The sequence below is a fragment of the Bufo bufo genome, chromosome 5 (assembly GCF_905171765.1).
Source record: "Bufo bufo chromosome 5, aBufBuf1.1, whole genome shotgun sequence".
NCBI classification, from domain to species: domain Eukaryota; kingdom Metazoa; phylum Chordata; class Amphibia; order Anura; family Bufonidae; genus Bufo; species Bufo bufo.
In genome coordinates this window covers 428,594,166-428,615,079 of record NC_053393.1, presented here as the reverse complement: position 1 = coordinate 428,615,079, position 20,914 = coordinate 428,594,166, and the positions used below count along the sequence as shown (strand labels likewise).

The following is a 20,914-nucleotide window of genomic DNA, read 5'->3' as shown; positions in this document are numbered from 1 at the left end:
TACCAGCTGCAACATGGTCGTCGCCTTTCCAGTCAGCTTCCACTCTTCACAAGCGACAAGTGGGCATGGATGTCTGACCTCTGTGAGGTTTTACACAACTTTTAGGAATCAACACAGATGGTGAGCGGCGATGCCACTATTATCAGCGTAAACCATCCCACTTCTATGTCTACTCAAATGCTCGCTGCTCACAATTAAGGCGGACACTTTGCATGTGGAAGAGGTGGAAATGGGGGAAGACAGTACACAGGGTGATAGCCAGACCGCCCTCAGTTTGTCTTCTCAGCGCGAATTGGATGATGATGAGTAGGAGAAGGAGCAGGCGATGGTTGCCTCCGCTACAGAAGCTAGTACCCATAGCAGGTTTATTCCATCTGTTCAGCGTGGATGGGCCGAAGAGGATGAGGATATTGAGAGTCATCCTCCTGATGAGGACAGCGAAGTCTTGTCTGTTGGGACTCTGGCACACATGGTTGACTTTATGTTATGCTGCCTTTCCCGTTGTATGCATTTTGGCCAACACCGATTACTGTTTGTTTACCCTTCTCGACCCCTGCTACAAAGAGAAGGGTAAACATCTCTTATTCCTGTGGTGGAGAGGACTAGCAAAATGGTGCAATACCAGAAGGTCCTTGTGGAAAAATTTAAAGGGTCACCTGCATGCCATCAATCTTAATTTTTCAAGGGTGTGTATGATGCCCTCCTTTATGTGTAACAAAAGGTGTATTGAAGTGCCGGTTCCTTGTAATTTTTGGCAGCACTAGCACTTTATATACAAGTAAATATACAGGAAAGAATTTCCTAAATTTTTTTCCTCTAAAATCGATTTTATCTTCGGCTTAGTGCGTATTATTGTCGGTCTGTAAAAGTGGCGTATAACTCGGACAACTTCGTTCCCAGCAGCGACCTGGGAGTCCAAGATGCATCCAGACATCCTTCCCATGCTGTTCCCGAACCATTTCAGTGGTGTTTCCATCAATTTCTGACCTTTTCCTGTGAACCAGACACCCTCCCCTCTTCAGAGCAGGAGGTTCCTGGTTTAATGCTCTGTAGAGCACCCGAGCATCCCAAAGTGTTGTACTCGAGCACCAAATCAACACTAGTATGTGCCCTTTTATTGTACATCATTGGCAGATTCAGTTGACAGACAGATTGAGCATGGTGATTTCATCATGCCCAGTGCATTGTTACCATGGGGGGTAATAGAAAGGGTCCTCTGGAAGATGCTTATTCCCTTCTTCCCGCTGTAATATACATGCATACTTGTAAACAGGGGAGTTGCTAGGGTCTCAAAATATCCGGGGCCCAAGCCCCAATGAATATGGCTCCGTTTTCTAAGTCTCCCTCACACATCGCATTTTACTGTACTTGCTATACAGCAGCACATACCTCTCACATCCAGGGCCTCCCAGGTGACATCTCCTCCGATGTAGATCTTCTCTGTCATCTTCTCCATTTGGTACAACTACTTTCAGCTGCGCCTCGTCTTTGCAGAGTATGACACACAGACATCTTAGCTTCCTCACATTTCTATCATCCTCTCCCAACCTGGAGTCCCCACAGTGTTAGGGCTCGTTCACACGACCGTATGTCTTTTTCAGTGTTTTGTGGGACGTTTTTCCCGGATACGTTTTTCAGTTTTAGTTTTTTTTTCAGTAGTGTTTCCGGGTCTGTTCCATTTTTCCATATGGCATATACAGTATACAGTAATTACATAGAAAAAATTGATAGATGGTTCCGCAAAAACGGAGTACATTCCGTATGTTATCAATTTTTTTTGCGCACCCATTGACTTGAATGGAGCCAAGGAACGTGATTTGCGGGCAATAGGACATGTTCTATCTTTCAACGGAAGGGAAATACGGAAATGGAATGGATATGGAGTACATTCCGTTTTTTTTTTGGCGGAACCATGAATGGTTCCGTATACGGAACACAAAAAACAGCCCGTATACGGAACGCAAAAAATGTTTGTGTGAACGAGCCCTTATCCTGCTGCTCGCTGTGCTCCGCAATACCCCAACTAGTATCCTGAAGAAAATGGAGTGCCCCCATAGTCCCACCAATAGTAATCCCTTCTAGAGTGCCCCCATTAGTAATACTGCCCCCTACAGTGCCCCCAACAGTGATAATGCTTCGTAAGAATGCCCCTATTAGTAATACTGCCCACTATAGTGCCCACAACCATTATAATGCTCTCCCCAAGAGTGCCCCCATTAGTAATACTGCCCCCTACAGTGCCCCCAACAGTGATAATGCTTCGTAAGAATGCCCCTATTAGTAATACTGCCCACTACAGTGCCCACAACCATTATAATGCTCTCCCCAAGAGTGCCCCCATTAGTAATACTGCCCCCTACAGTGCTTGTAAGGTTAACCGTAGTTCAATAACTTTTCTTACATCCGGTCACCTGAGTGCCTGATGTAAAGACTTCATTGTGTTGACTTTGAACAAGCCAGGGATCCAGGGAGATTTCAGCTGTGAAGCTTGCACAGTTGTGAATGCAGCTCTGGACTACAATACAAGCTGCACCTCATAGTGTTCTGGTGAATATTACACTTTCAATAATTCCAGTTGGAGTAAGTCAATGATACCGATGAACACAAGTCAAATCACAATTTTTTTTTCAAGGCAGTTACAAAATGGTTGTGTGCTTCTTTCTTTTACCGCTCACCAACTGCTCATATACTATATGAGTCTGGGCGGTCGTCACTTATCTCTGCCAGGACGTTCCTGAAAGCAAAGTTTGCAGCTGCACGCCAATTGGCAGATGTGGGAGTAGTGAGCCCAGTGTCAGTGCCAGCCGGGCTCCCATAGTGAAGGCAAGGAGTTTTTTTTTTTTACTGTGCTTGCCTTCCCCATCATTGTATACACAGAGCTCGATGAGTGCTGTGTATACAGATCAGGAAGCGGCAATGTCTCTGCAGAGAGGCTCAGTCTCACTTGTAAAGCCTCTGGGGGCTGTATTCCACCTGTAATACGTCAGCCACAGTTACAGGAAAAAACTGCAATAAAAAATGTCATGTTAACTGCACCCCTAAGGTTTTGTATGACCTTATGGGGGGGGGGGGACACAAAGCGTTTATTATATATATATATATATATATATATATATATATATATATATATATATATAGATAAAGAAAAAATAAATAAATAAAAGAAATGCCATCACACGCTATACCACAGCTTCTAGCCCCACCCCTGGTGACCAAAACTCAAACATCTTATGTATGAAAACAATGGCTTTGGAAAGAGGATATAATGTAAAAATATACTTTAGTTGCTTGTTGTGCTATTAAGAAAAAAACTCTGGGCTACCAGATATTGATGGCCTATCCTTAGGGAGCTCATCACTGTGCGATTGGTAGGGGTCTGACACCAGACATCCCCATCAAATAGCTGTTTCTAGTTGTCAGAGCGCCGGTAGCTGTGTACAGAGCGGAAGCAGAAGGTTCTGTACACTGTACAATTTCACTTAAAGAGGGTTTATACGTTAGAAACTGGTATGCTTACCAGATAGGTATGCCCCTACAGATGTCAGAACATTTTTTTTCCTAGAATACCCCTACGTTCTGGCGCTGTCTACGTTCCGGCGCTGTGTCCCCCGTTGTTTTTCGCGCCCAGTAAGTTAATTTAGAGTATCAGCACAGAGAGGAGGAGATGGCCGGGTTTCTCAATGGGCGTCTCCTTCTCCCTGTAGCGCGTTCCAATCACAGCGGAGAGCGTCACAGCCTGGGAGAAAAAACTGCTCACCTTCCCCCTGGCTGTGACGCTCTCTGCTGGGATTGGACTGCGCTAAAGCCAGGGAGAAGGAGACTCCCAGTGAGAAACCCTGGCGTCTCCTCCTATCTGTCCCGATACTCTAAATTAACATACTGGGCGTAAAAAAACAGCTAGAGACACAGCATCGGAACGGAGGGGTATTTTAGAAAAAAAAAATGTGCTGGCATCTGTAGGGGCCGCCCTATCGGGTAAGCATACCAGTTTCTAACATAAACCCATGAAAGGTCCTCTTTAAATGGGAGGTGAGTTGCAGTACCTCGGCCACTACACAGTGTACGGTGTATAGTGTCTGGTGCCATAGCAGCCTGAATTTCAGTGGGGTGCCCAGTGTTGGATGACCATGATCTGATATTGGTAACCTATCCGCAGAATGGGGCATCAATATTTGTGTCCCAGAGAACCCCTTTAAACTGCTGGAACTACCTGGAAGAGAGATGCAGTACAGGGTTGCCCACAAAAAAGTAGCCCGCCTCCATCGATAGTATGACCAGATGAGCGAGCAAGTGGATGTTTTTTTTTTTAATTACCCACAAGTCACAAGAGATGCTGAAAGTGGTCCCCGTTCACATGTATGCATCTCTGGGCACGTTGGATTATCTTGGCCGATACTGCTTGTGTAGTATAGTGTACAGTGTAGTGTAGGATAGTGTTTGTGATGTTTTCCTTGAGTTCATCCAGGGGATGTGGATTGTTAGCGGACACTTTCTGGTTTAAATTTCCCCACAGATAAAAATCTCATGTGGACAAGTCTGGGGAACGTGGTGGCCATAACCCCTTGCTCACAGTTCGCTCCTCCGTAAACAGTTCATGAACCCATGAGATATTGGAGGCAGGCTACTTTTTTGTGGGCCACCCTGTATTATACCATACCTGTCTCCCCATTCTGGTTCAGAGAAGGGGGGTACCGTAATGTGAACAACCTGGAATATGCATACATATTTTATAGGGTATAAAAGGCATGAGGATACTGTTACCTAGAATCTGCATGCGATATGTTTTTCCTTTACTTTTAGAAAAACATTTGGAACACCTGGGTACGTCCAGACGGAGCAGAGACCACTGGAGCGCTGGATTTGGGTGGTGCCTCCACACAGATCTCATTCATTCCAGAGAAGTCAGAGCAGAAACCCAACAGCACATTAGAAGTGACTCTGTACAGCTATAAGTACAATGTGTACACGCACAGCTTCCAGTGCTATGGGAGGGATGAAGCAGAGAAACGACTGCTGGCATCATTAACTCAGGTATAAGAAACAATGGTGTATACCAGGAATGCCCAACCTGTAAAACTACAACTCCCACCATGCCCTGCAGTAAGATGATAGATGTAGGCTGTCTGGGTATGCCGGGAATTGTAGTTCTGCAACAGCTGGAGGGCCGCGGGTTGAGCATCCCTGGTGTATACACATACCATATTTACCTCATGTTACTAAGAACGTGCTTAAGGAGGACCTGTCACCAGTGATGGCCAGTTCGCAGTGTTCGCCAGCGAACACATGCGGGCTGCCATCTTGACTCACAAGTCCGGCAATGCACAGGTAAGTCCTTACCTGTGCCGGGAGCCGGTCTGAAACAAATGCAGTCACCGGGAGCAGGCAGTTCTGAGAACAGCCTGATGAAGGCCCCCCGACGGCTGTTCTCGGAAGTGCCTGTTCCCGGTGACCGCATTTGATTTCAGACCGGCACAGGCACAGGTAAGGGCTTACCTGTGCATCGCCGGACTTGTGAGTCAAGATGGCAGCCCGCATGTGTTCGCTGGCGAACACTGCGAACTGGCCATCACTGCCTGTCACCACTCCTGACACATCCACTTTAGTAAATAATTGTATTCTATGTGAAATGACAATTCTAGAGCATTTCTTGTTATGACTCCTTTGTGCTATTCCTCTATTATACCTACTAGAAGATTATGACTAAATATACAATCGGGTGTTACCAGTTGGGGGTGGGTTCCTGCACAGTCTGATATTGCCCAATCAGGGCTGTCAGTGGCAGACTGTGCAGGGACACACCCCCAACTGGTAAAATCCAGTTGTACCTTTAGGCTTATTGCACACGAACGTGTGCGCTCCGTGGCCGTATTGCCGTATTCACTTCAATGGGTCCGCAAATCCGGAGATGCGGAATGGTGCGGAACGGAAGCACGAAACTGAACCCTACGGAAGCACTACAGAGTGCTTCCGTGGGGTTTCATCCCATACTTTCGTTCCGCAAAAATATAGAACATGTCCTATCTTTTTGCGGAACAGGCGGATCGCGGACCGATTAAAGCGAATAGGTCCGCGATCCACTGCGGCTGCCCCACGGTGGGTGTTTGGGCATTGCGGCCTGCAATTTGCTGACCGCAGCATGGCCACGGGGTGCACGCGTTCGAGTGCAAGAGGCCTTATTCATAAATGTTTAGTAGGAATAATATAGGAATGGCAGGACAATCAAGGGTTTTCATTTGGCTATTTATGTAATTTATCTTAGACTACAATGGAGGGTGTCGTGCTCTGAACTCTCCAAGCTTTTAGACACTTTTTGCAAGTTTTTAAATGCAGTTACCCCCTTTTTAAGTTGCAACAGTTTTTTTTAACACCGCCCTCGCCAGTATCCAAAAAGGGGGAATGGCGAGGGCCGGGTGTCAGTGGGGGCTTTGGCAGCACAGACCCTGTCAAGACCGGTGTAGCATACAACGCTATTGATAAATCGGGGCCTTAGTTTTAATCTGACTCATTTAATATTAAATTGCATAAGAGATCTATTTCTTTCACAGATTTATTTAAAGGGGTTTTCTGAGACTTTTTAACTGATAATCTTTCTTCCGGATAGGTCATCAGTATCTGATCGGTGGGGTCCAACACCCAGGACCCCCGTTTGATCAGCTGTTTGAGAACTGGCGCTCACGTGAGCAGCTTAGCCTAGGTCAGCGATGTCACATTTATCGGTCACGTGTCCTAGGTGCAGCTCAGTCCCTTTAAAGTGAATGGGGCTGAGCTGTGATACCAAGCACTGCCACTATACAATGTACGGCTCTGTGCTTGGTGAGCAGGGAGAAGTCTGCAGCCCCGGTGCCTTCTCAAACAGCTGATTGGCGGGGGTCCCGGGTGTTGGAACCCCACTGATCGAGGATAGGTCATCAGTTAAAAAGTCTCATAAAACCCCTTTAATACTGTACGAACATTACAGAACAATTCTGCCTCTAGTGGATGTAAACTAAATATGGATTTTCGGTGTCTAAGGCACTCCAAACAGTCCCACAGTCCTAGAAAATAAGACTGTCTTAAATGTCCTTAGTGTAATCTGCACATTACTCATGTATTTCGTGTTTAGAGTTCACAGGGGAAACCGCACATAGAAAATCCATGCTATCCTCAGAATTACGAGGTGAATTTAACAATGAATCACATATTTGGAAGCCTTTGTTCCGCATCTTTCCGACCAGCAAGTAACACTCCAGAGCACCTCGTTAGTTTTAAAGGAACAGGCAAGCCAGTCCAATGTATGGAGAGAGTGTCTACTCTGTTCAATTTTGCTGCATGCCATGGGAAGCAGGACTGCTCATTTGATGGTGTTTACCAGCCCAAGGTGAAGGGACCCTTTTCGGTAAGTAGTTTCATCACTTATTAGCCAGAGCTACCCCTTACTACATACTGTATATGAAGTAGTCATGATGATACTACTAGAAATAAGCAGCAAAAGATGCTTCAACCAGCTCTGCAATAAACAAACCTGCAAAAATGACCAGACCGCACGCCATTACATTAGTTCATATACTTTATTAGTTCATGTGATAAAAACCGGTAAAAAGAGGGTAGGATGGAGACAGGACTGGCGATATTAGATGCATGCACACATGTAAAGAAGAGATTCAACTACGCAACTTTGTGTCCCACAATCCAATGATGTCCCAATTATTTTCTAAACTCTCTTCTTAACAGTTTTTTTTTTTTTATCATAGGAACTAATAAAGTATATGAACTATTGTAACTGCGTGCGGTCTGGTAATTTTTGTAGTTTTGTGTATGTAATCATAACCATAGGCACGAGTCATTGTTTGGCCTAAAAGGAATAATGCAACATAAGGTATGGTTTGTTCTAGTTTTTGGTTTATGTAGGAATCAGCTTTGTAATGCAATCTATTCTTTACTTCGTGTGGGATTTTCTAAAATGTGGCCTCAGCACTAAGGCTTGCTTGTGTGGTTTGTGACCACTGAGGCCAATGGTTGACTGCAGTGGTCATGTAAATTATGTGGCATCATCACTGTAGAACTGGACCACTGAAGTGCCAGGGGATTGAACTAGTGAATATTAGTTGTGTCTTTATTATATTATGTTGCTCACGCAACCATATTTTTGAAAAACAAGCCTTTTAATCTAGTTTTGGCTGCTGCATTTACTATTAGCTGTTCAGCATTATATGAGGTTTAGCGTAGCTAAAGATGTGCATTTAAGAAATTACATTACACAAGTAATTGTAGTAATAATGATTACCAGAGTGTCTGATACCATCCGGTGAAACAGGCATCAGGTACTGTAACATGCCAGCTCATTTGCCAGAGGTGTAGAGTAGAGCCTTAGGGGGTCATTTATGAAACTGAAATACGCCCAAATTAGGCGTATTTCTGGCGCAAATTGTGGCGCAAAGGTCTTTTGCGTAACAATCTATGACTTTTGCCTGCTTACGCCAGGTCTAACAAAGGGGGTGTGGTGTGGGTGGGGAAGGGGATGGACCTGTTTTAGGTGTAGAAAATGGTCTAAATGTAAGACAGCAAGGAAGCTGGCTTACATTTAGAAGCGGCGGTGGATCTGCAGAAGTTATGTAGAGGCCGGCGCCTCTTCATAACTCCGGTGGATCCACCGCCAGTACAGCGCTCACTGCCTCCTGCCAGTACAACGCTCAGTGCCTCCTGCCAGTACAGCGCTCAGTGCCTCCTGCCAGTACAGCGCTCACTGCCTCCTGCCAGTACAGCGCTCACTGCCTCCTGCCAGTACAGCGCTCACTGCCTCCTGCCAGTACAGGGCTCACTGCCTCCTGCCAGTACAGGGCTCACTGCCTTCTGCCAGTACAGGGCTCACTGCCTCCTGCCAGTACAGCGCTCACTGCCTCCTGCCAGTACAGCGCTCACTGCCTCCTGCCAGTACAACGCTCAGTGCCTCCTGCCAGTACAGCGCTCAGTGCCTCCTGCCAGTACAGCGCTCAATGCCTCCTGCCAGTACAGCGCTCACTGCCTCCTGCCAGTACAGCGCTCACTGCCTCCTGCCAGTACAGCGCTCACTGCCTCCTGCCAGTACAGCGCTCACTGCCTCCTGCCAGTACAGCGCTCAATGCCTCATGCCAGTACAGCGCTCACTGCCTCCTGCCAGTACAGCGCTCACTGCCTCCTGCCAGTACAGCGCTCACTGCCTCCTGCCAGTACAGCGCTCACTGCCTCCTGCCAGTACAGCGCTCACTGCCTCCTGCCAGTACAGCGCTCACTGCCTCCTGCCAGTACAACGCTCACTGCCTCCTGCCAGTACAGCGCTCACTGCCTCCTGCCAGTACAGCGCTCACTGCCTCCTGCCAGTTCAGCGCTCACTGCCTCCTGCCAGTTCAGCGCTCACTGCCTCCTGCCAGTTCAGCGCTCACTGCCTCCTGCCAGTACAGCGCTCACTGCCTCCTGCCAGTACAGCGCTCACTGCCTCCTGACAGTACAGCGCTCACTGCCTCCTGCCAGTACAGCGCTCAGTGCCTCCTGCCAGTACAGCGCTCAGTGCCTCCTGCCAGTACAGCGCTCACTGCCTCCTGCCAGTACAGCGCTCACTGCCTCCTGCCAGTACAGCGCTCACTGCCTCCTGCCAGTTCAGCGCTCACTGCCTCCTGCCAGTACAGCGCTCACTGCCTCCTGCCAGTACAGCGCTCACTGCCTCCTGCCAGTACAGCGCTCACTGCCTCCTGCCAGTACAACGCTCAGTGCCTCCTGCCAGTACAGCGCTCAGTGCCTCCTGCCAGTACAGCGCTCATTGCCTCCTGCCAGTACAGCGCTCACTGCCTCCTGCCAGTTCAGCGCTCACTGCCTCCTGCCAGTACAGCGCTCACTGCCTCCTGCCAGTACAGCGCTCACTGCCTCCTGCCAGTACAGCGCTCACTGCCTCCTGCCATTACAGCGCTCACTGCCTCCTGCCAGTACAGCGCTCACTGCCTCCTGCCAGTACAGCGCTCACTGCCTCCTGCCAGTACAGCGCTCACTGCCTCCTGCCAGTACAACGCTCAGTGCCTCCTGCCAGTACAGCGCTCAGTGCCTCCTGCCAGTACAGCGCTCAGTGCCTCCTGCCAGTACAGCGCTCAGTGCCTCCTGCCAGTACAGCGCTCAGTGCCTCCTGCCAGTACAGCGCTCAGTGCCTCCTGCCAGTACAGCGCTCAGTGCCTCCTGCCAGTACAGCGCTCACTGCCTCCTGCCAGTACAGCGCTCACTGCCTCCTGCCAGTACAGCGCTCACTGCCTCCTGCCAGTACAGCGCTCACTGCCTCCTGCCAGTACAGCGCTCACTGCCTCCTGCCAGTACAGCGCTCACTGCCTCCTGCCAGTACAGCGCTCACTGCCTCCTGCCAGTACACTGCTCACTGCAGACCCAGTGGAACACAGTACAACACTGGCATGATGTCAGCAGTGTACAAGGGGACGGATTCTACTTCAGCTGCCTATTTCACTAGGTAAAAAAACAATTAAAGTATATAGAAATTTGATTAAAGAAGAACGGGTGACGGAAGGCCATAGTAAAAAATCACAAAACCTTGACGAAGTATGGAAAAGATGGTTACTTTAGGGCTGGATATGTTGGCTTTTTTTTTTTTTCTCTCGTCCCCCTCCTTCTCCCCAAGGGTGGTGGGTGGGTATTTGGGATATAATAAAGGGGAAAAGTAAAAGGGAAAAGAAAGGGAAAAAAACTTGTAATTGTAATTATTATTGGTTAAAATTGACTTTTTTATTATTGAGTTGATGCGTTTCGGGTACAAATGTACATGTCTCTATGAAATTGAAATAAAAAGATTTATATTAAAAAAAATAGTATATAGAAATATTTTTTTTATCACATTTACAGTAGGTTTTAATAAACTTTTAAAGCTACACTTTAACTTTCTGAAAATGCTAAATAAGTGACTATTTCATCACATTTCTATAGTATTGTTAAAGATTTCCTTTGTGTTCTAGGCATTCTCTGGCTTTTATTACATAGCCAAAGCTTTAAATCTGACTGGGAATTTCCAATTAAATGAACTAAACTCAAGTATGTCTTCTTTCTGTAGTCAAGAATGGAGCAAGGTTTGTATAATGTTTATTATTATTATCCTATAATAAAAAATGTAAGGAAATCCAGAAAGAAGAGCCTGGACCTTCACCTACTTACATCAATCATTCTTTCTAAACCCACATGACTGCTTCTACAGCCTTTAAGGCTGCATCGAGAAGGGACATGTCCCTTTTTTGAGTGTCCGTGGCTATAAGCCACCGCTCCGCAATCCTCAGTGCTGCCTCCCATTGAGATGTATGGGAGGCAGAAAGGACGCTGTCGCTGGCGGGTTTTCTGCAAAATTTAGACTGTAAAATTTCCGCTGTAAAAGCCGCTGTGTGAACCTCCCCTATCTAAGAACAGAATTCTAAAAATAAAACATTCATTGGTCCCGTTTCTGAGCAGGTCAGAACACATGGTTACAATACTTTAAAGTCTCTGCTCTAACAAAATTGATGGTCTATCTTTATGATCATTAACAGAATATTGAGGGTCTGACATGGCACCCCTGCTGGTCAGCTAAATGAAGCGGCCTTGGTGCTAAAGCGAGCACCATGTTCCTATCATTGGTTTGCAGGCACAGCTACATACTCTTAGGCTGGTTTCACACGGGCGTTGCGGGAAAAGGTGCGGGTGCGTTGCGGGAACATGCACGATTTTTCCGCGCGAGTGCAAAACATTGTAATGCATTTTGCACGCGCGTGAGAAAAATCGGCATGTTCGGTTAGGTGTTCTGTAGATTGTATTATTTTCCCTTATAACATGGTTATAAGGGAAAATAATAGCATTCTTAATACAGAATGCTTAGTACAATAAGGCTGGAGGGGTTAAAAAAAATAATAATAATATTTAACTCACCTTAATCCACTTGATCGCGCAGCCCGGCTTCTCTTCTGTCTTCTTCTTTGCTGTGCACAGGAATAGGACCTTTGATGACGTCACTGTGCTCATCACATGGTCCAATCACATGGTTCATCACCATGGTGAGGGACCATGTGATTGGATCATGTGATGTGACGTCACCACAGGTCCTTAGCCAGCAGCTCAACATTACAGAAGAAGACAGAGATCAGCAACTATGCGATCAAGTGGACTCGGTGAGTTAATTTTTTTTAATTTTTAACCCCTCCATCACTATTTTACTTTGCATTCTGTATTCAGAATGCTATTATTTTCCCTTATAACCATGTTATAAGGGAAAATAATAATGATCGGGTCCCCAGCCCGATCGTCACCTAGCAACCATGCGTGAAAATCGCACCGCATCCGCACTTGCTTGCGGATGCTTGCGATTTTCACGCGGCCCCATTCACTTCTATGAGGCCTGCGTTGCGTGAAAAACGCTGAATATAGAGCTTGCTGCGATTTTCACACAATGTGATGCGTGAAAATCACCGCTCGTGTGCACAGCCCCATAGAAATGAATGGGTCCGGATTCAGTGCGGGTGCAATGCGTTCAACTCACGCATTGCACCCGCGCGGAAGGAAAACTCGCCCGTGTGAAAGGGGCCTTAGTTGTGGTTGTGTCTGGTATTACAGCTCTGAGATCAGTCCCATTGAAATGAATGTGACTTAGCCTTAATTTTCAGCACAGCAACTATTAAAAGTATGGAGCCATGCCTGGAAAGCAATGAAGGGACGCAGTACAGTTGAAGAACTGCAGTCCCTTCATTTAGCTGATTGTGACTGTGCTCAGAGTTGGACCCCCACCCTATTGTCTATAATGGGACCCGCCGGGGGATCTGGATGGTTTACAGCACCCATGCTGGCTGGTGCTTTCAACGGTTTTTGTCCATCTGAATCCTGGCATTCATGCCGGAAACCACCTGGATCCCTGCCGTTCCCATTATAGTCAGCGGGGAAAGGTAGTATCCAGCAATGCTGGATACCATGAACTCTGGCAGGCATTTCTCTGCTGGATAGTTTTAACGCTATTGTGAAACTAAGGTAAAACATACCTGACCTTTCTCAGTTACCATCTTATAGGGGACATCAGTGATATAAAGAAAGTGACTGAATTTATAACCATATATAGTATATACTTGATGTGTTTCAGCATCTTTAGTGTTACGCTGAGTGTCATCTTCTATAACACAATCTAATATGGAGGTGTTTGCAGTGGAGCACCAAGCAATTTTGTCTACTGAGTAGAAAAAAAGGCGTGGCGCTTAGCGCGCTACACAAAATATTACCCCCCGCCCATTGTTAAAATCCCCTCCCACATATAATAGGCCACTCCCAATAAACACCATACAGTTAAGGCTACTTTCACACCTGTGTTCGGTGCAGATCCGTCTTGTATCTGCACAGACGGATCATCACCGATAATGCAAACGTTGTATCCGTTCAAAATGGATCCGTCTTGACTTACATTGAAAGTCAATGGATACATTTTCAATTGCACCATATTGTGTCAGTGAAAACGGATCCGTCCCCATTGACTTACATTGTAAGTCAGGACGGATCCGTTAGGCTCCGCATCGTCAGGCGGACCGTGTCTGCCTCAAAAGCGGAACGGAGACCAAACGCAGCCAAACTGATGCATTCTTAACAGATCCTTATCCATTCAGAATGCATTGGGGCTGAACTGATCCGTTTTGGGCCGCTTGTGAGAGCCCTGATACAGATCTCACAAGCAGACCCAGAAACGCCAGTGTGAAAGTAGCCTAAAAGTATACTTTTGAGGAGCTGCACGATATTTAAGGTGTGTAGGTCCGGGTGGCGGAACCAGGGCCGTCTTTAATATTGATTGGACCCTGGGCAAGAATTTACTTGGGGCCCCTGGATCCCGCCTTCCCACACCCTAGCATGCAATCACACCCTGCACCCCAACACACACAAAAAAAATCCACACACCTCACAGAGTAGTAAACTTTAATAATGATGAGTGGCCACTAGAGGTGTTCCTTGGCAGTAATGTAAATACAGCCTTTTTTTTCTGAAAAGGCAGTGTTTACATTAAAAAGCTTGCAGAGACATGCTATAGACACCAGAACTGCAACATTTAGCTGTTGTGGTTCTGGTGACTATAGTGTCCCTTAATATAGAGGGGAAAAAACAATGAATCAGCACAAAAGTATCAAAAAAAATGGCTGTATCATTATTCTAAAAATTAAAAAAGCACAACTTTTTTTTTTTTTACAATTTGCAGATAGTACTGTACTAACCCCTCCATCCACCCCTACATACAGGGTAATAAAGGGCCACATACCTCTTACATCCAGTGACGTCTCTTTGATGTAGATGTTCTCTTTCCTCATCTTCTCCTTTCAGACCTTCAGACCAGACACCATTTTTCAGCCATTTCTCGTCTCTGCAGTTTGACAAACAAAATATTAGTTTACTACTTTTCCATCATCCTCCCATCTTCTGGACAAATCATCCTACCACCCCCAATACTGTGCCGCTGTGCTCCCCAATACTATACTACAGAAACAGATAAACCCCCTGATAATAGTAGTACCATGCAGATAGTGCCCTTCAATAATTATTGGCACACAGTGCTCTAAAATAACTTCACCCAGCAAACAGTGCCCCTGACACTAATAGTGTAAACATAACGTCCCCCAAACATTATTGTGGTAAGCTGATACTGTGCCAAGGTGCCCCCACAGTAATAGTGCTCCCAAAAGTCCCACCAATAGGAATACCGGTAATTCTCTGCTAGAGCACACATGGTAGTAATAGTGCTCCTACAGCGCCCCCAACATGTCCCCACTGTGCCCCAGAAGTAATAATGCTCATACTAGTAATCATGTTCCCCATAGACCCCCAGTAGTAATAAAGCCCATCATAATGCCCCCCAGTAGTAATAATTCTCCTTATAATGTGCCAGTGCAAAAAATACCCTCTTTTAATGCCCCCAGTTGAGCTAATGTCCCCATAGTGCCCCCATAATGTGCCAGTATAAAATACCACTATATAGTGCCCGCCCCCATTTTGCTCCTCTCCCCCTTCTTCCTAGTGCTCCTCATAATATACCAGTATAAAATGCCCCATATATAGTGCCCTAGTAGATACCCTCAGTGTCCCCCATAATTTGCAAGTATAAAATACCCCTTCTTAGTGCCCCCCATAGATGAGCCCATAGTACTCCTCTCTCCCCTTCCCCATAGTACCCACTATAATGTGCCCTAGCATAAAATGCCCCTATAGAGAGCCCCCCATATAAAATACCCCTTCTTTGTGGCCTCAGTAGAAGCCCCCATAGTGTTCCTCTCCCCCTTCCCCCATATGAAATACCCCTTCTTTGTGGCCTCAGTAGATGCCCCCATAGTGCCCCCAATAATGTGCCAGTAGGCAGTGCCCCCATAGTGCCACCCAATAATATGGCAGTAAAAAGTGCCACCAATAATGTGCCAGTAAGAAGTGCCCCCACAGTGCCCCCCAATAATGTGTCAGTAAGATGTTCCCCCATAGATGCCCCCAATAATGTGCTAGTAACAAGTGCCCCCATAGATGCCCCCCTATCATGTGCCAGTAACAAGTGCCCCCATAGATGCCCCCAATCATGTGCCAGTAACAAGTGCCCCCATAGTTCCCCCCAATCATGTGCCAGTAAAAAGTGCCCCCATAGATGCCCCTCAATCATGTGCCAGTAACAGGTGCCCCCATAGATGCCCCCCAATAAGTGCCAGTAGTAGTACCATATAAAAAAAAATAAACACCATATTTCTAAATTGGAGTGAGTGGTGTAAGAATGGGAAAAGTCGCAACGTTTTTCCACAAGGCCAAAAAGTCGCAAAAGCCCCATTTTGTGACTTTTTGAAGCCAGAATTGTAGAGTGAAGGCATGATAAATCAGGTCCCATGTGTATTTTAGTTTTTTATCCATTTTTTTTTTTTTTTTTACATAATATGTAGATTTTTGTGCACATTGTAATACTATAAACAGGTCTGGTGTCTCTTTCAGCTTCCACATATCCTACCCAGATTTGATGAAACCTATGCAAGATCCTATTGTTTTTCGGCTAATTACATCTACCATCTATTAGTCCACGGCTATAAATTTGACAGTGAATCTTGGCCACAGATTCTGTTTCAGAAGGAGGTAAAACATGATTTCTGAATAGTGGGTTTGATTGAAAAATGGTCATCTCGTCCCTTATTGTTGTCTTCCCATACAACTTGTACAGAGCAGTTCTAGTATACAGTTAGGATTTGCAAATCGCTATGTTAGGTGTTGTTCCTTTCCTTTCAGTTGTACCACGGATAAATCTCCTATTACGTAACCCCCCTACAAGTACCCTATCAGTGTTGTAAAGGCGACAGCGCTTTACCCTGGTTGGCTCTAGTATGATTAGGTCCCCCCCCCCCCCTTTTCATCATATCTCCAATGTTGTTCACACCTTGAACTCCACTTTTGAACAATGGGGGAGATTTATCAAACTGGTGTAAAGTAGATGCCCGTAGCAACCAATCAGATTCCACCTTTCATTTTTCACAGCTCCTTTGCAAAATGAAAGGTGGAATCTGATTGGTTGCTACGGGCACCTAAGCCAGTTCTACTTTACACCAGTTTGATAAATCTCCCCCAATGTTTTTAAGATCTATGTAAAAAGTTAAGTAACTAAAAATATGTCGTTTAATTACTTTATACTGATTTGGAGCTAATATGGAGGAATCTGTATGTGGAAATTAACATTTTAGTGTATAAAAGCAATGTGAACTCCCACAATGCACGGCACATAAGAATTTAGCATTCCTTTTGATTGGAAAATAAAACTTCATATAATTGAAAAACAGAAACATATGTAAAGCAAAGTATTTGTAAGACTAGACATGTAATTATGGTGTGCATACGTAGCATATAGCTCATTAGCTTACGCTCACATTTCCTGCAAGCCATTTAAAGAGGACCTGTCAGCTCCCGGACATATTCGCTTTGGTAAATAATTGTATTTCCTGTTAAATCACAATTCTGAATCATATTTTGTTATAGCTTTGCACTTTGTCATTGCTCTAATATTCCTACTATAAATGTATGAATAAATTGACATCTGGGTATTACCAGTTGGGGGAATCCCTACACAATCTGACATTGTCCAGCCCGTGTTCACGGTGCCAGACTGTTAAGGCTACTTTCACACCCGCGTTTGGTGCGGATCAGTCATGGATCTGCACAGACGGATCCGTTCAGATAATACAACCGTCTGCATCCGTTCAGAACGAATCCGTTTGTATTATTTTTAACATAGCCAAAAACGGATCCGTCTTGAACACCATTGAAAGTCAATGGAGGACGGATCCGTTTTCTATTGTGCTAGATTGTGTCATAGAAAACGGATCCGTCCCCATTGACTTACATTGTGTGTCACCGGAATGGAGACGGAACGGAGGCAAACTGATGCATTCTGAGCGGATCCTTATCAATTCAGAATGCATTAGGGCAAAACTGATCCGTTTTGGACCGCTTGTGAGAGCCCTGAACGGATCTCGCAAACGGAAAGCCAAAACGCCAGTGTGAAAGTAGCCCTAGGGCTCATGCACACGACAGTATGGCTTTTTCAGTGTTTTGCGGTCTGTTTTTTACGGATCCGTTGTTCCATTTTTTGTTTCCGTTGTGTTTCTGTTTACTTTCCGTTTTTCCGTTCCGTTTTTCCGTATGCCATATACAGTATACAGTAATTACATAGAAAAAATTGGGCTGGGCATAACATTTTCAATAGTTTGTTCAGCAAAAACGGAACGGATACGGAAGACATATGGATGCATTTCCGTATGTGTTCCGTTTTTTTTTTGCGGACCTATTGACTTGAATGGAGCCAAGCTCCGTGATTTGAGGACAAGAATAGGACATGTTCTATCTTTTCACGGTACGGAAATACTAAAACGGAATGCACACGGAGACACTTCAGTTTTTTTGCTGAACCATTGAAATGAATGGTTCAGTATATGTACCGCATACTGAACTCAAAAACCGGTCAGTATAGTGAACGCAAAATACTGTCGTGTGCATGAGCCCTTAGGGACACCCTTCCTTAGTAAACCCAGTTGTCAATGTATTCATAAACTTCTGGTAGAAATAACAGAAAAACACCACAATGTAGAGTTCTAAAAAAAAATAGCGCTGTAAAAATATTATTTCATGGGGAATGCAAGTATTTACTAAAACAGACAAGTTATATGAGTGGTGACAGGTCCACTTTAAAAGTGTGCTCCTCGGCATCTGACAACAGTTGTGCTCACTATTTTACAATTGCACCAGTTTGCCTTCAGATGCTGGGAAGCAACTTTCAGAAGTTTAAGGCCTCATGCACATGGCCGTTGGTGCACTGGGGGACCGCAATTTGCATTTCCCAATGCACAGGCGCTATCCGTGCGGCTTCCGTGATGGATCCAGACTTATTCAAATTGAATGATCCGTCCACACCGCAAAAAACAATAGAACATGTTTGATTTTTTTTTGCGGTGCGGAGGGCATGGAGATGAAGCCCACGGAATCAGCTTCTGTGGGGTTCCGTGCCTCCGTTCCGCACCGCACCTTCTGGATTGTGGGCCCATTCACTTGTGAATGGGTCCGCATACGGTGAGCACACGGCCGGTGCCCGCATATTGCTGACCCGCTGTTTGCGGTGCCGCAATACAGGCACAGCCTGGCAATGGCCGTGTGCATGAGGACTAAAGGACATGCAGCACATCAGATAAAGCAGAGACTATGTGGGGGATTTATCAAGAGTTGTGCAAAAGAAAACTGCCTTAGCTTCTCATGGCAACCAATCAGATTGATCCTTTCAGTTTCCAGAGGGGACACCGAAAAATCAAAGGTGGAATCTGATTGGTTGCTATTTGCAACTAAGTCAGTTTCCAGGCTTTAAGAGTAGACTCCCTCCTCCTTCGCAATTCCACAACAATACCCCAATTTCTGTTGTGACGTTTCTATGGGAAATATTGTATAATCAATTTCTACAGGTGACCATTATACTCAGGTCACCATTTTTTGTATAGCGGAGCAATTGCCAATAGCAACCAATTAGATGCCAGATCTCCATTTTTAGATGTGGGAGAATGAAAGCCAACATTTGTAAGTGTGCTGTGGGCATCTGCTCCACTTTTCTCTTCTACCAAATTTTCCCTCCAATACTTAGTCAGGGTTTTCAGCTGAATGATTTCTTTAGTGATGTGGTCTCTTTATTTGACAGGTTGGGAATAGCAGCATTGCATGGTCCTTGGGTTACATGCTCAGTCTCACCAATATGATTCCCGCAGAGAGACCCCTGGTTCTTCTTCCCATGAGACCCACTGTCTTTGCTGGACTTCTCTTCTTGTTCGCAGCGATAACATTACTGTGTCTCATACTCTTTGTGATTTTGCTCGTCCGGTCTTGCTAGGCCAGTCTTCAAGGCCTACCTGAATGACTAAAGGAAGGATCTAGGTTATACAGGAAGCTCACGTAATCACCTGTCGGGGAGCATTCTTCCTTGGAAACTCTATATACAGTGGCAAATAAGGTGTGCCAGGGCTCAGCCGAATAGTACATGGGTGACAAGGGACAAGAGTGAACAACGTCTATGGTCATTTCTTCTGGGAAACCAAGATGGGATGCTAAAGCAAGACATTAAAAACTGCTATCAACATATATTTCTCATTATACCTGTGGACAACAATGGATGTACAGATGTACAGGATATTGAATTTGCATATTTGTCACTCAGATTTTCTGTAGAAACATTTCTCATATATCACTACTTGTGTGAATAGTTTGAATTAAAGGTTTTCTCACTTCAGGGAATGGCATTTATCATGTAGAGGAAGACACTTACTAATGTATCGTGATTGTCCATATTGCTTCCTTTGCTGGTTGGATTCATTTTTCCATCACATTATACACTGCTCGTTTCCATGATTACGACCACCCTAAAAATCCAGCAGTGCTTGTCGTGCTTGCACACTATAGGATAAAGTGGCGTCCTCTCTGGTGGCCGGGACTGTGGAAGTGCGCATAGGCCGGCACCTTTTCGTATAGTGTGCAAGCATGACCACCACTGCTGGATTTTCAGGCTAGTCGTAACTATTGTTAGGTGAATCGAAGTATCCAAAGTGGACTTTGATCAGAAATTTTCTGGAAAAATTTGATTCACCCCTGCACGAAGAGCCCGTCGGGGGCATCTTGATTGCAGATACTATGTGAAATCTTGCATGCGGTGATGTATGACGTCACCACACCTGCCTGCATGATGTCATCACGTCACCCTATGCAACATTTTGTATGGTGGCTTCAATCAAGATGGCCAAGGCAGCCTCTTCGCAATCGAAATGTGAGTATTTTTTTTTAACTGATAAACCCCCAAAAGCATCATTTTTAATCTCTAATGCCCCCTCAGAATGCGGTATCTGAGGGGTTCAACGACGGGGGGAGGTGCAATCGCCGTTCCCCATCATTGCGCCCGCTACATAAAAAGAAGTGCACTTTTATATAGATTTATAGGAAAAAATTCTGTAAAACTTGTCATTTGTTCATTTAAATTCCTGCTCATTCTGGGCTTTGAAGTCCAGGAGGCGGTCCTATCAGTGATTGACAGCCTTCCCTCTATGACTGTGTATACAGAGACAGCTGTCAATCACTGATAGGACCGCCTCCTGGACTTTAAAGCCCAGAATGAGCAGAAATGTAGATGAATAAATTACAAGTTTTACTGGATCTTTTCCCATAAACCTACATACCAAACTGCTCAGCTCCTCCTGTTCTATATCATACAGCTTTCAGTTCAGACACCATCTTCAACAATTTTTACCGACTATTCTATTTTTTTTAAATCAAAATGCAATGTTTTTAATTAAGTTCTATAAACTCATCCATTTTTCTGTTATCTGTGCACAACTGGACTTACACAGTATGTTTTCTGTCTAAACCGGAGAGTCCATTGCCATATATT

General features: G+C 45.3%; 1 protein-coding gene across 1 annotated transcript in view; it reads left to right on the top strand.

Annotated features, from left to right (window-relative positions):
- The window catches only part of ENTPD3 (ectonucleoside triphosphate diphosphohydrolase 3), a 70,954-nt gene extending 51,107 nt beyond the window's left edge, over nucleotides 1–19,847 (top strand). Inside the window, exons 6-10 of the mRNA XM_040432194.1 lie at nucleotides 4,801–5,031; nucleotides 7,103–7,375; nucleotides 10,962–11,072; nucleotides 15,952–16,089; nucleotides 19,181–19,847. Of these exons, the coding sequence (XP_040288128.1) occupies nucleotides 4,801–5,031; nucleotides 7,103–7,375; nucleotides 10,962–11,072; nucleotides 15,952–16,089; nucleotides 19,181–19,369 (942 nt within the window). The 3' untranslated portion in view covers nucleotides 19,370–19,847. The remainder of the gene's footprint in view (nucleotides 1–4,800; nucleotides 5,032–7,102; nucleotides 7,376–10,961; nucleotides 11,073–15,951; nucleotides 16,090–19,180) is intronic.
- The last annotated feature ends 1,067 nt before the right edge of the window (nucleotides 19,848–20,914 follow it).